At 44.8% G+C, this 16,454-nt stretch overlaps 1 protein-coding gene across 11 annotated transcripts in view; it reads right to left on the bottom strand.

Moving 5' to 3' along the window:
• The window catches only part of PPFIA2 (PTPRF interacting protein alpha 2), a 570,637-nt gene that overhangs the window by 54,737 nt on the left and 499,446 nt on the right, over positions 1 to 16,454 (bottom strand). For all 11 annotated transcript variants that reach the window (XM_069764416.1, XM_069764417.1, XM_069764412.1 and 8 more), the window contains 2 exons: positions 2,134 to 2,215; positions 444 to 644 (listed from right to left, as the gene is read on the bottom strand). In XM_069764416.1, the coding sequence (XP_069620517.1) occupies positions 444 to 644; positions 2,134 to 2,215 (283 nt within the window). The remainder of the gene's footprint in view (positions 1 to 443; positions 645 to 2,133; positions 2,216 to 16,454) is intronic.

The raw sequence follows: 16,454 nt of genomic DNA, 5'->3' as shown, positions 1-16,454 counted from the left end.
TACTACGTCGCTGGGCAATATACTACGTGACTGGGCAATATACTACGTGACTGGGCAATATACTACGTGACTGGGCAATATACTACGTCGCTGGGCAATATACTACGTGGACATGCATATTCTAGAATACCCGATGCGTTAGAATCGGGCCACCATCTAGTGTATATAATATTTGCAGAGTTCTGGTGCATAGTGCTTGCATATACTGTATAAGAGTATTTTGCAGCCATCGCATACTTACACCTGCTTTTCCATTTAGTACTATATGTAAATGCTGGCAAAGTTGTATGCATATTTTCTGCTCATGAATTTAAATCTGCAAAAATATTACAAATTGTGCCACATTTATTCTAATGCTGCACATAGCATATACATTTTTTTTGCATTTTGCCAAGTATATTGGACACTTATCAAGTTACAAAAGAAAAAGTTAACAAACTCACGGTTCTTGATGTTGGGGGGGCTGACGGACTTGTAAGCGACACCATTTCCTGTATAGCAAGGCGTAGTTTCAAACGATGCAAGGGATTACTGATCCCAATTTCTCTCTGGATTTCTGTGTCTGACAATGCAGACATAATGGCACCACTCTTAACATTGGCACGACAAGCTGCAACATACCAGGCTGGCATTCCTAGCCATAACTGGGAGAATAGGAAGAAGATAAACTTACCAAAGAAATACAATCATTTTCTTTCAAAATGCGATCATTTTCTAAAGTACAGCAAGTTCATTTTAAGGTCACGAGACTTCAAAATTTCACAAACTAAATGTATTTACCATATGTAAGTTTGCATTTAATAAGGCCGTCTATGGGGTCTTATTTATTGCATGTTTTGTTCCCGCGTAATCAATATGGAGCTAGTATGTAGTAACTTTACAATGTTGTATTTTTACACATGTTGGATATTTGCTGAACGTTATATTATTTTACCATTTTCTGCAGAAGTCAAAGGAGCCTAACCAAATGTCCACTTACGGTACATTATTACATACAAATTCATTTATGTAATAACCTATTTTTTTTCAAAGTGCAACATAGCAAGGTATGAAAATGTAAATTAGTCAACTAATACAGACAATATATGGAAATACATTTAAGGTGCAACTCAAGGAAGGGAAAAAACTTTGGATATATTATAGAGACATTGCAGAAGTTTCGATCGGTGGTGGTCCACATGTTGAATTCCCCTATTAATCGAATAAAACGTTAAAGGGAACCTGCATGTCCCCAAACACTATTAACCTGCAGATAAGGGATTAATCTGCGGGTTAATAGTGGTCAAAAGCCATGGGCCATCGCACAGAAAGCCAGGTTGCCGGAAAGGCATTAACTTTATTCCTCCTGGCAGTCTTGGGCTTTCAGTCATAGAGGCATGGCCATCACAGCTTTAGTCACCGCTCAGTACAGTTCTGAATGGTAAATGAAGGTGCACCGCTGCGCTTCTGTGACTGAAAGATGGAGGTTGCTGGGAGGAATGCAGTTCATTTCCTCCTTGTAGCCAGACCTCCAATGCGGAGGCATCAGGGCTTCAGAATGCTGTTAAACTGCAGATTAACCTCATATCCCCAGGTTAATAAATGTTTGGGGATGTGGAAGGATCCCCTTAAGGCTGAAGCATTCAGCTGAGCACCAGGTCTTCCCAATGGAAAGTCTTTGAGACTGTCTTCAGTATTGAAGAAGAGCAGCTCTGAGCTCAGCAATTCTGCCAATTTATTTTAGTGATTAGCTCCCAGACCCACACTGATCACAACTTCAGAAATGCCTCTACAACTTTTCAAAAGGATTCTAAAAGTGCCAATACATTTTAAACTGTAGTGATCTAGAGTGAAAGATCTGAGTGAAATGATATATTCTTCTGGAGAACTGTTGAAGTGGCCCACTGGAGAACCAGGGCATCCTTCTATGGGCCCAAATATGACTTAATAATAGTCCCAAAATTTAGCAGAGCTGACTTGGGAGCCAATCACTTGCCAACAAATTCAGTTTCTTACAATTGATTCACAAATATCATCTTATAGGAGACATAACCTGAGTGCAATTATAACATTTACTCTAATTAAAAAAAGTGTACAAGCTTTTTTGATAGCTTGATAGCATAAAGCAGTATTTAGAGTGTGGCCTGATTTTACCTCAAGCCAAGATACCACAGTTGGCCCATCCCACTGTGCAAATGGTAGCCCTTTCCTTCTGGCCTCTTCTAAAAGTTCATGTCTAAGAAAAAGAAATGAGAGCAAACACGTGCACATTAATTCAATGTCCAGATGCCAAATATCGTCTCTATTTGGACAGTATTAAGTTCAATAATGACAATGCTAAAGTTTCATAAATTTATTAAAAGCTATTCCAAAAAAAAAAATTGTCTCTGGTCTATAAGATAGGGGATAACTTGCTGATCACAGGACCACTGGTAGCCTAGGCAATCCTGAGTTTAGAGCTCTGAAATTTCGAGAACCAGGCTCTGCAGCACAGTCCTCACACATGCACACCTCCGACCTTGAGAACCAGGCTCTGCAGCACAGTCTTCACACATGCACACCTCCGACCTCGAGAACCAGGCTCTGCAGCACAGTCCTTGCACATGCACACCTCCGACCTCGAGAACCAGGCTCTGTAGCACAGTCCTCGCACATGCACACCTCCGACCTCAAGAGCAAGGCTCTGTAGCACAGTCCTCGCACATGCACACCTCCGACCTCAAGAACCAGGCTCTGCAGCACAGTCCTTGCACATGCACACCTCCGACCTCAAGAACAAGGCTCTGCAGCACAGTCCTCGCACATGCACACCTCCGACCTCAAGAGCAAGGCTCTGTAGCACAGTCCTCGCACATGCACACCTCCGACCTCGAGAACCAGGCTCTGCAGCACAGTCCTTGCACATGCACACCTCCGACCTCAAGAACAAGGCTCTGCAGCACAGTCCTTGCACATGCACACCTCCGACCTCAAGAACAAGGCTCTGTAGCACAGTCCTCACACATGCACACCTTCGACCTTGAGAACCAGGCTCTACAGCACAGTCTTCACACATGCACACCTCCGACCTCGAGAACCAGGCTCTGCAGCACAGTCCTTGCACATGCACACCTCCGACCTCGAGAACCAGGCTCTGTAGCACAGTCATCGCACATGCACACCTCCGACCTCAAGAGCAAGGCTCTGTAGCACAGTCCTCGCACATGCACACCTCCGACCTCGAGAACCAGGCTCTGCAGCACAGTCCTTGCACATGCACACCTCCGACCTCAAGAACAAGGCTCTGCAGCACAGTCCTCACACATGCACACCTCCGACCTCGAGAACCAGGCTCTGCAGCACAGTCCTTGCACATGCACACCTCCGACCTCGAGAATAAGGCTCTGTAGCACAGTCCTCGCACATGCACACCTCCGACCTCAAGAGCAAGGCTCTGTAGCACAGTCCTCACACATGCACACCTCTGACCTCAAGAACAAGGCTCTGCAGCACAGTCCTCACACATGCACACCTCCAACCTCAAGAGCAAGGCTCTGCAGCACAGTCCTCACACATGCACACCTCCGACCTCGAGAACCAGGCTCTGCAGCACAGTCCTCACACATGCACACCTCCAACCTCAAGAACAAGGCTCTGCAGCACAGTCCTCACACATGCACACCTCCGACCTCAAGAACAAGGCTCTGCATCACAGTCCTCACACATGCACACCTCCAACCTCAAGAACAAGGCTCTGCAGCACAGTCCTCACACATGCACACCTCCGACCTTGAGAACCAGGCTCTGCAGCACAGTCCTCGCACATGCACACCTCCGACCTCAAAAACAAGGCTCTGCAGCACAGTCCTCACACATACACACCTCTGACCTCAGGAACAAGGCTCTGCAGCACAGTCCTCACACATGCACACCTCCGCTCAATTCTGGATGGGACGCCATAGCCCACGTTCTCCTGAGTTCTCATGTTCAGTTCCTGGTATTTGACATATAAGGGACCACTTGTTTATTGGGAATAACCTTTTAAAGCCTCAGAACTATAACTAATCCATGATTATAATATGTGCTTTTTAAAATTTGTACTGAATACATGGTCAAATAATAAAGCATTTCACCCATGTCACAAAGTCACAATATGATTTATTTAATTGAATTCAGAATATATATGATTTACACAAGGAAGCACAGCAAACAAACAAAGATCCGGTGTGATTGTCTCCTCAAGTGAAAAGACCAAATAGGGCCTTGCCTTACATATGTGATTTAGTAGGTAGCTGTGATTCCTTGTTGTTTTGTTTAGTGTTTCATGTCTTAAAATTCACCTTACCCTTAATGAACACATTTTTTTTATGTACTATATAATAAAATGATTTCCGCCATTCTGCGAAATTGGCTAACACTAAACGTATACAGTCAACAATTTCATACTGGTAAGTTGTATAAGTAGAGATTTATTATTATGATAAATGTCCTTATTACGGTATATTAGAAATAAAGTTATAGGGCTGTTATTTCGTATGTCATTATCACCGAGTTCAATAGTCTTTGAAACACACTCTTCAACATTGATATTGCAGCACCAAAAAGGAAAAGTCAAAGGAAAATCACAGGGTCAATAGGCATATTAAAAATATGGACATTATGAAAAAATGTAACAATATTTTTAAAAGATCTTGATTTATTCCTATAATATATGAGCACCACTTGCAGAATTACACGCACTTATATGCCTTGCCATGCTATCAATAGATATTAATGGCTGCCGGAGGAATGTTCAGCCATTCTGAATGCACTTGGGCTCTGAAATAATCAAGATCCGCTTCTGGCAACTCCCTTTGCAATTTCCGACTAATGATGTCACAGATGTACTAGATATACGTAATTCACATACTCAATAGTGAATAAATCAACAGGTTTTTTAAATTTTGTTTCCATTTTTTTACTATTTGCATATCGTTAACATCCTATGATTTAATGATCCAGTGTATATATGGATCATTAAAAAAACTATTTGACCTTGTCTCTAAAAGATGTCAGGATTCCATGCCATTCTACTGCGACTATAAAGTTACTACACTCTATTCTAACCCCTTATAAAATACTTACCTTTGAATGTGGAAACTAGCTTGCCATGCAACCTCTAATTGTTGGGGCTGGATTTCTGGAAAGTGTTCCCATACAATACTTTTTTCCATTTCTGACATTCATTACATTTTATATGACAAGTTTTATTTATGAAGCAAATAACACGATAACATGATTTGAAATATGTCTAGATCATATCTGGTCAAAGTGAAGAATGGAAACCTGTGGTGCCAATGGTTGTATGAAATCAACAGGAAGGCTACTTGTGCAATTTACAGCTCAATGGGACACGTAGATTATGCAGTAAATCTCATATAAAACAGCTACAACACTACCATATCTCAGAGTGCTGAGGATTAACTACAGCGTGTATCACTTTTAGTTCACCTTGCTCATTTTAGATTGGCTGGTGTATGTTCAAAGTAAGTCAGGCTTTGCACGTTTCTCTTCATCTTCAATTCATTCTAAAGTTTTAATGAGAATATATATATATATATAATATCTTTTTCTTTTCTTTATTTGTATATAGCGCTAACTTATTCCGCAGCGCTTAACAGTTTGCACACAATATCATCGCTGTCCCCATTGGGGCTCACAATCTAAATTCCCTATCAGTATGACTTTGGAATGTGGGTGGAAACTGAAGTATATAAGAATAGCTAGAGCCTATACACAAACTGGCCCCGTCTCTATCCTCAGGAAAAATACAGGAATTAGCTATGGAGGATATCCACTAGATTAAAACATAACCTTTAATAAATGTTGCTAAAAAACTCGGATCCTAATAAGACACATATAACAGCAAAAACAAAAAGTGCTCAGGTGAACCAGTGCTCAAAATAAAAATTGGATCGGTCTTACCAATTCAGACGGACATATGGAAACAGTCCCTCATAGTCCATGAGGCTGGTGGTTCCAGATAAATGAGGGCCAAGGATAGGGAAGGGTACACCGCAGCTATCTTCCCTGTAAACCCTTAAAAGGACTCCTGTCCTAACAAGGACAGGCCCCAAGTGAGCCCTGCTATGGGAATCCACCAACCAACGTGTAGTCCTAAAGATATTTCTTCTCCCTACGCGTTTCAACTCCAATGAGGGAGCATCATCAGGGGAGTTAAATAGTCCGAAGAAGATACCAGTGGGTCCCCTCCGTAGTCCCAGAAGGACAATCCAGAAAGGTCCAAACACATTCGTGTATGTATCAGTCCGTATCGCCTGGGTCCCGCAGTGGCTGGGAAATTCCAGGGAGCTTCAGGAATTCTAGCTGTGTCTAGCTGTGTCTGAAGTTAGAGTAAGTCCTGACCTGCTGACCACACACGTCCCCCTTATATAGGTAACTTACTTTACAGCTGAAGAGAATACCCCTCTAATCGGCAGCAATAGCGTTCCTGCGTGGCGAGCGCGCATAACAGGAAGTGCCGGCCGCCTCGCCCGCAATAGCGTTCCCAAACAGCGAGCGCGCATGACCGGAAGTACCGCCGGCGTGTCCCTTCCGCCCACCATACTCATGGAGCCCCATGTCATAGCGACCAGCAAGAGTGTACTACCGGAAGTAACGCCGCCATGTCCGACGCGTCACTTCCGCCCACCATTTTCCCGGAGCATAGTGTGAGATGAAAATAAACAATGCACGAATTGCCCCGGTCTCCCTTCCGCCCACCATACTCATGGAACCCAGTGTCATAGTAACCACAGGGTGTGTATTGCCGGAGGTGACGCCGCCATGTCCGACGCTCCACCTCCGCCCGCCATTTTACCGGAGCCTAGTGTGAGATAAAAATAGACCCTGCACACATTGTCCCGGTCTCCCCATACGTTAACAAGAAGGTACAGGCGCCGCAAACTTCAATGACACCCACCCAGTACTGTGCCCCAGTAACAATATGTATAAGGCAATGATGATGTATTCTATAGGTTATATATATCCTGGGTAACCGGCGCCATATTAAAGAAATCCAGATTGTATATATTAAATCCCGGCGCCATGATGTATATGCCATGTGTACCAAAGAGATACCCCAATCGCCAAACATGTCAACGGTGTACATGGGGGAGACATCAAGGTCATACGATTCATGGGAATCGATAAAATGGACATGCCTAACAGAGGCGGTGACTTGGATAAGCTGCTACTGCAGAGAGAGGCCAGCTGGATTTTCACGCTGGATACTTGCCACCCTCGAGGCCTGAACGATCAGATTAATTTTGGGTGCTTTCTGTGAGAGCAAAGTCCTCTCTGAAAAAGTTGTTTGGGGTTCTCCCCCTTCTTTTCCTCTTTTCTTCCCCCCGTGTCCCCTGTCTTTCTTCTCTTTTCTTTCCTTATTTGCACCCTCCCAGGGTTAGCTCTCGTACCACTTATAGTCTGAGTATGTGGACATTTCTCTTTTTATTATTTTCTGTAACATTATATTATCTAGACTCTGTCTGATGGTGCCCCTAGCTACAGGGTTGGCCAAGGAAAACAAAACAAGTCTTATTTCATTTTCTATCAAGTAGTAGAGGAGCCACTGTTCCCTACTAGTTGTTCCTTCAGTGGCATATCTAATGGGGACCTGGTTATGGGATGTGAAACCCAGTATTTTGCCCTGAGGGGAATTTTCTTCCTTCTTCGGACCTAATTTTTATTTCACTTAGTTTGTCGTCCACGCTGATTCCCCCCCCTGATTAAGCTGGAGCCCTTTCAGGACATGCTATACTTTTGGGTTATCTCTGCTGTCAGTATGTATATGCCTTAGGGCATTATTTTCCATCTTTCCGCCTATTTTCCTCTCCTTCCCCCCCGTTATGCTATGATGTTGGTACTTACAGTAATTGGTACACATGGCATATACATCATGGCGCCGGGATTTAATATATACAATCTGGATTTCTTTAATATGGCGCCGGTTACCCAGGATATATATAACCTATAGAATACATCATCATTGCCTTATACATATTGTTACTGGGGCACAGTACTGGGTGGGTGTCATTGAAGTTTGCGGCGCCTGTACCTTCTTGTTAACGTATGGGGAGACCGGGACAATGTGTGCAGGGTCTATTTTTATCTCACACTAGGCTCTGGTAAAATGGCGGGCGGAGGTAGCGCGTCGGACATGGCGGCGTCACCTCCGGCAATACACACCCTGTGGTTACTATGACACTGGGTTCCATGAGTATGGTGGGCGGAAGGGAGACCGGGGCAATTCGTGCATTGTTTATTTTCATCTCACACTATGCTCCGGGAAAATGGTGGGCGGAAGTGACGCGTCGGACATGGCGGCGTTACTTCCGGTAGTACACTCTTGCTGGTCCTTATGACATGGGGCTCCATGAGTATGGTGGGCGGAAGGGACACGCCGGCGGTACTTCCGGTCATGCGCGCTCACTGTTTGGGAACGCTATTGCGGGCGAGGCGGCCGGCACTTCCGGTTATGCGCGCTCGCCACGCAGGAACGCTATTGCTGCCGATTAGAGGGGTATTCTCTTCAGCTGTATAGTAAGTACCTATATAAGGGGGACGTGTGTGGTCAGCGGGTCAGGACTTACTCTAACTTCAGACACAGCTAGACACAGCTAGAATTCCTGAAGCTCCCTGGAATTTCCCAGCCACTGCGGGACCCAGGCGATACGGACTGATACGTACACGAATGTGTTTGGACCTTTCTGGATTGTCCTTCTGGGACTACGGAGGGGACCCACTGGTATCTTCTTCGGACTATTTAACTCCCCTGATGATGCTCTCTCATTGGAGTTGAAACGCGTAGGGAGAAGAAATATCTTTAGGACTACACGTTGGTTGGTGGATTCCCATAGCAGGGCTCACTTGGGGCCTGTCCTTGTTAGGACAGGAGTCCTTTTAAGGGTTTACAGGGAAGATAGCTGCGGTGTACCCTTCCCTATCCTTGGCCCTCATTTATCTGGAACCACCACCCTCATGGACTATGAGGGACTGTTTCCATATGTCCGTCTGAATTGGTAAGACCGATCCAATTTTTATTTTGAGCACTGGTTCACCTGAGCACTTTTTGTTTTTGCTGTTATATGTGTCTTATTAGGATCCGAGTTTTTTAGCAACATTTATTAAAGGTTATGTTTTAATCTAGTGGATATCCTCCATAGCTAATTCCTGGAAACTGAAGTACACAGAGGAAACCCACGCAAACACGGGGAGAACATACAAACTCCTTGCAGATGTTGTGCTTGGTGGGAGTTGAACCCAGGACTCGAGCGCTGCAAGGCTGCAGTGCTAACCACTTAGTCCACCATGCTGATTATATATATATATATATATATATATATATATATATATATAAATGCTCAAATCACCCCATAAAAAATAAAACAATAAAAAAATACACATATTCGGTATCGCTCGGCGCACAAAAAATAGACACTCACCCAACCCAAGATCACGAAAATGGAGACGCTACAGGTCTCAGAAAAAGGTGCCTTTTTTTCTTTACAAAATTTGGATTTTTTTACTACCACCTAAATAAAAAACAACCTATACATGTTTGTTATCTGCAAATTTGTAATTACCCGGAGGATCATAAGGGCAGGTCAGTTTTGGCATTTGGTGAACATGGTAAAAAAAAAAAGGAATTGTGGGATTGCACTTTTTTAGCAGTTTTACTGCACTTAGATTTTTTCCCATTTTTCAGTACATTATATGGTAAAATCAATGGTGTTGTTGAAAACTACAACTCGTCCCACAAAAAAACAAGATCTAACACAGCCATAACGACTGAAAAATAAAGTTATGGCTCTGGGAAAGAAGGGGAACAAAAAAATAAAAGCACAAAAACAGACAATCCCAAGGTCATGAAGGATTTAAAGGTGCAAAAAGTTCTGAAACAATTCTTCATGATATAATTTTGCTACATGACAAAAACCTAACATTTGAATAGGGGAGTGTAGACTCTCCACTGTATATTGGAAATGGATACGTCATAGTTGTCATGGATCTATTACGAATATTTATTTTATTAAGCTATCATAACTAATTTTCTACAGCTATTAAAATGCAATAAATAGCCTAAAAGTACTAGTTATGTGTCTGCTAGTGTTGAGCATTCCGATACTGAAATATCGGTTATCGACCGATATTCGCTGCATCAGAGTTCCGATACTTTTAGAATATCGAATACCAGAATCGGAAGTTCCCATAATGCAATGAGCCGTTTGATTTTATTCAGCCAATGAGGATCCTAAGAAGTGTGGGCACATCCTGTTATAATAAATGAAATGTGGATTACATCTGCGCTGCTGCGACAAATAATAGATCCAGATATACTGTTAGGGTGTTCGGGTGGTTTATTCAACGCGTTTCGAAGCTCAAAGGCTTCTTCTTCAGGAAGTTTTCACACAAAGATATGACACATGCTACTATTGCCCCGCTTATATACATTCTGAATTCAAATAACGGCGCCAAGCAGTCTTCTGGCATGTGACAGGCAATGTCAAAGTTCAAATAAAGCCGTATTACATAGAAACAAGTTGTTTTTAACATATATGTAAATCATTACTATTATAATTATAATCGATGAACAATATACTTAAATTGCACCTCTTTTTCAGATTCCAAGGTGGAAGGTATAAAAAATAAAAAATAAAAAAATGTGTGCGAGATCCCGGGACACGGCAACGCCGACCTGTGGATCTGCAGCAGCTGACAACTACACGCTTGTACTGTGTACTACCAGGTAAGCAGTTCTCTCACAATTGATTAAGAACAATCCTGGGGATAAGACCCTATTTGCGCTTTTTTTGTCTCCTATCTTTCAATACTAGTGGCACATCCTGTTAGGCATGTTATCTAATGGCATGGCTGTGATTGGCTGCTGAAATGATGTCATGATGCACTATAAAAGCCACCGCTGCCATTTTGGGTTCACTCTACTGTGAATTTAGTTAGGGACAGGACGCTGCTGTTCTGAGGGACAGTTTGAGCTAGCGATTTGCTTTATTGTGCTTTACCCAGGCTACTTTATCAACCGCTGTGTGAGAAGGGAGAGGATGTGGGGATTCTGTGCCTGCTGCGGGCACCAGTGACTCAGCATCCCCCAGTTTTACCAGGGAACAGTCCTTTATGTGCAGCTTTGTAGGAGCTCGCTGCACACCACTGCTGCGGGAGGACCAAATTGAAGCTGTGGTCGGATAGATGGCAGCTAACACATCGACTTCGATTAGTTCCAGATCCTCTCAGGTCCTGAGCACTGAAGAGCACCCATTTGTCTCTTCACCACCTGCCAAATTGCCCAGCCAGTCAGAGAGCCCTGGACAGGAGCCATCTCTACTTCTGTTCTCTGAATCTCTTGGCCTGGAAAGAGGGGGTCACCCAAGCAGCATTCTAGAATTTGAAGAAGAGGTAGTATGCAGTGATGCGCAACCACTTTGTCTCTCTGAATCTGAAGAGGCGGGTGGGCCAGTGCCTATGGTCAGCACACCTCAGTACGCATCTGATGATGAGACTCAGGTGCCACTTTCTGGTGCATACTGTGCTGTCGAGACTACCCAGGAGAAGCAGTTGTTTGAAGAGGGTAGTGTAGATGATGAGGTCCTTGACCCATCATGGCGTGAGGTACAGGAAGGTGGTGGGAGCAGCTCTGAGGAAGAGATTCCCCGAACGGCCCAAAAAGGAAGGAGAAGGAGGGGGGCAGACTTGGTTGCCTGTAGCCTCCACTTCAGCACCCATTAGGAACATGCATCTTCCTAAACCCAAAACGGGTGCTCCCAAGACTTGCAGTGCCTGGTCCTTTTTTTTACACAGTTGCAGATGACATTTGCTTTGTCAAATGCAAGCTGTGTAATCAGAAAGTGAAAAGCGGGAAAAGAGTCAGCAACCTCAATACCACAAATATGTGGAAACATGTGCGGACCAAGCACGTGGTGGAGTTACAAAGACACACTGAAGATTTAGACCAATCTACAGCGCCACCTACCAGCTCTTCAGCTCATGTTGTAGCCTCTTCCTCCAGCTCACACACAGCTGGTTTGGCTTCCTCATAGGATCGCCATGGAAGAACCTCTGGCACTGTTGTATAGAGACACAGTGTAATTCCACCCACAGCACCACGTTCCCTGTCATCCTCACACTCCCAGGCCAGTCTACAGCCATCAGTAGCACAGGCATGTTAGAAAAGGTGCCCATACTCAGCAAATCATCCCTGAGCACAGGCTCTGAATGTTGGCATTGCAAAACTACTGTCCCTTGAAATGCTATCATTCTGGCTGGTGGAGACTGACACCTTCCGTAACTTCATGGCATTGGCAGTTCCACAATACAACGTGCCCAGCCGCTTTAATTTCAGAAGGCAAGCCATCCCTGCCCTGCAAAAGCATGTGGAGGGAAAAATTAAACATTAATTAAACTAAACGCCGTCAGTAGCAAGGTCCACCTGACCACCGATGCGTGGACCAGTAAGCAAGGACAGGGACGATACATTTCCCTCACTGCCCATTGGGTAAATTTGTGGAGCCGGGTACAGATCTTGAGAGTGGCGCTGTATGTGTTTTGCCAACTCCAAGGATTGCAGGAATCCAGTCCGTACACATTGACTCCTCCTCATACTCCAATTCCTCTGAATCAGCGCTGCAGGAGCCGTCACATCTACCTCCACATGGACCCATGAACGCTTGCCTGTTATGACCGATATGAGCACAGCCATGGCCAAACGTCGACAGGTCGTATTGAAATTAATTTCTTTGGGGAAACAAAGCCACACAGCGCAGGAGCTCTGGAATGCCATCAAGCAGCAGAGCAACGTGTGGTTTGTGCCAGCGAATCTCCAGCCAGGCATGGTAGTGTGTGACAATGTCCGAAATCTGGTGGCAGCTCTGGGCCTAGGCAACCACACTCACATCCCATGTCTGGCACATGTGCTCAACTTGGTCGTGCAGAGTTTTTTCAGGGACTATCCAGATCTTGATGCACTGCTGCACAAGGTCCGCATAGAGTGTGCTCACTTGCGGCGTTCAAGCATGGCAAGATCGCGCATTGCTGCTCTGCAGCACCGATTCCACCTTCCGGAACATCGCATCATATGTGACCTACCCACCAGGTGGAATTCAACGTTACATATGTTTGAGAGGTTGTGTGAGCAGCAGGCAGCAGTAATGAAGTACCAGCTGCATCAGGCGCAAACAAATCGCACTGCGCGCCGGTCACACTTCACCACCACTGAGTGGGCCTCTATGAAGGACATCTGCCACGTTTTGCGTGCCTTCGATGATTCCACGCGGATGGCGAGTGCAGATGATGCACTAGTCAGCATGACTATCCCCCTTATCTGCCTGCTTGAAAAAACACTGCAAGCACTAAGGGAGGAGGTTTTGGAAGAGGTGGAGGATGAGGAGTCACAAATGCCATCTGCTTCTGGACAGTCTGTGCAACATGGTTTCTCACAAAGGCTTAGGCAGGGGACACTTTGTGAGGAGGATGAGGAGAGGATAATGGAGGAGGAAGACATCTGTCCAGAGGAGGGAAGTACACAAAGCTCTAGTAGTCAGTATGTAGAGCGAGGGTGGGGTAATGCAGATCAGGCAGAGATGACGCCTTAAGCAGGGGACAGCATTTCTTGGACAGTTGGCAGTCTGCAGCACATGGTTGATTTCATACTTCAGTGCCTGAAAAACGACCACCGTATCACCCACATTCTCAACACGGCTGATTATTGGGTGTCCACCCTCCTAGATCCTTGCTACCATGACAACTTACAAAGTCTCATAACACCATTGAACCAGGAGCGTAAAATGCGGGAGTACCAAGACACACTGGTGCATTCCATCATGTTCTCCATTCCACCCGAGAGCAGTGCTGCTAGTGCTTTACAAAGCAGCTCAGTGCGTGAAGGCAGTGGAGGAAGCTCTGCACTCTGCACAAAGAAGGAGCAGAAGCAGCGCCTCAGCACAAGGCAAGACCAGTATGGCCCAAATGTGGCAAAGTTTTGTGTCCCCACCACAAATGTCTACACCATCACAGACGGCTCCAGTCAGCAGGAGGCAACGTTTCCGTCAGATGGTGAGAGACTACATGTCTTGCCCTCTCAGTGTACTCCCAGACGGCTCTTCCCCCTTCAGGTTTTGGGTCTCTAAGCTGGATACATGGCTAGAGCTTAGCCAGTATGCATTGGAGGTGCTGGCTTGCTCTGCTGCTAGTGTATTATCGGAACGCGTCTTTAGTGCTGCAGGTGGTGTACTAACAGACCGTCGCATGCGACTATCCTCTGATAGCATTGACTGGCTTACTTTTCTGAAAATGAACAAGGCCTGGATCTTGCAGGAATTTGCCAGTCCTCTTCCAGATTACATAATTGGTTGGCAAAAGTATCCAGGTCTCCTGTTGTGTTCATGTTTCTACCACCTGAACTGTAATCCCTGGGCTCCAACACCGCCAGTTGCTGCTCAGAAGTGCCGTCTGCACAGTCAACACTTGCTCCTGTGTTATTGGGGTTCAGTAACGTCAGCTGATCTCCTGCTGTGTGTCCGGCAATGTTTCCTGCTCTGTCCACATTCACACTACTAATGATTTTAAACTAGCTCCAATTAGGCCTCTGGCTCCACTCAGTTTTTAGTATTTACCCTGGGTTCCAGCACCGCCAGCTGTTTACCTGCAGTGTCTTTGGCACAGGTACACCCTCCTGCCCAGCCTGGTTCCAGCACGCCAGCTGTTTCCGGGTAGTGTCAACGTCACTTTGCCTCCAATACGTTGTCCTGTCGTGTTGCGGTCGGGTTAGCCGACCCTATGGTGCCTGCAGTTTAGGTGCTTCCTATGCAGGCAGCGGGATCTGGCAATGAAGGCTGGTTTTGTAGTGCCAATAGGACAAGCATCCCCTGTAGGACTGTGGGTTTCGGTAACTCCGGCCGGCTCGCGGCCTTGCGTCTTTTTTTTCATGTGTACCTTCTGCTGCCTATCAGTTTTAGTACCATTAGCTGGTTCTTTGGAAGTCAATCTTGAATAGGTCCCCCTGAGTTCCAGTAACATCAGCTGGTTCCAGGCAGTGCCTATGTCTTAGGTGCCTTCTTCTCGGTATCTGAGTTCCACCAACGTCTGCTGGTCCTTGGTAGTGCTTTCTGGCACAGGTACCTCCTGCTTAGTAACTGGGTTAAAGTACCATCAGCTGGTCCTTGGTAGTTCCATTGGCTCTTGTACCTTATACTACCCATCCGGGTTCCAGTACCGTCAGCTGGTTCTTGGCAGTTCCTCAGCCTTCTTGTACCTTCTGCTATATTTCCAAGTTCAAGCTTTTTGAAATGGTTTTTGGTAATCACTCTGGATCTCCCTGACGACGACCCTGAAGATGACGACCCTGAAGACCACCCCGAAGAAGACGACGATCCCGAAGACAACGACCCTGAAGACAACCCCAAAGAAGACCAAGAAGATGACCCTGAAGAAGATGACCAAGAGGACAAAGAACAAGAAGACAACCACCAAGATACAGAAGAACAAGAGACAGAAGACCAAGAAGCAGAAGAACAAGAAGGTGCAGAACAAAAAGCAGAAGAACATTAAGCATAAGACTAAAAATCAGAGCAAAATATATTATCTAAATTATAAGCAGAAGAAGACTAAGCAGTGTATGGGGGTGAGTCCGTTCCTCCTCGTGGTGCCCCTGGAAAATACCTGCTGCTGCAGGCCAAACTGAACGCGGACAAATCCTGTTGTAAATCTTTTGTGACAGGCAGAACGGAAGGTGTAATCTTCAAACTTTTATAGATAACAACTACAGGAATGCCTGTCACACATAAGAATATGATGAAGAAGAAGAATATGAAGAAGATGAGAAGTAGAGTATGAAGAAGAATAATAGTTGAATAAGAAGAATATGAAGAATGTAAAAAAAAGAATGATAGGAAGAAGGTGAAGAAGAAGAAGATGAATAAGGTGAAGAAGAAGTTGATGAAAAAGATGCTGCTGAGGATGATGAAGGAGAAAGTGTGGGAGAAGTAAAAAAGAAGGTGAAGAGCATGGAAGTAGTGAAACATAAATATCTGACAAAATATAAAAAAGCTTAACATAGTCAATAACTCTAACTCCGAACGTCTTAAAAAAAAATTAAATCCAGCTATTCTATTTGATTGGGCTACACCTCTATGCCTTTAATGTCGCCTCTACCTCCCCCAATACATTCTACATTATTCTTAATTGTTTTCCTTCATGTAGAATTAACCTACAAGGAAAGAAAGGGTTTATTTTCATTCCGATATTTGTGTCCTATTGACTTGCATTGGTTTCCGGTTTCGGAATCGGCGATATCCGATATTTTTTTGGGTATCGGTCCAATCCGATCCGATATTTCCCGATATCGGAAGGTATCGCTCAACACTAGTGTCTGCTTGTGTCAATCCATCATGCTGATAGAAGCCTAAAGACTTAAAGATATTCTTCAGAAATGAAGAGCAAACCCTCTG

Source organism: Ranitomeya imitator, chromosome 4 (assembly GCF_032444005.1).
Source record: "Ranitomeya imitator isolate aRanImi1 chromosome 4, aRanImi1.pri, whole genome shotgun sequence".
NCBI lineage: Eukaryota > Metazoa > Chordata > Amphibia > Anura > Dendrobatidae > Ranitomeya > Ranitomeya imitator.
Note: the sequence above shows the minus strand (reverse complement) of the source record. Positions and strands in the feature narration are given on the sequence as shown.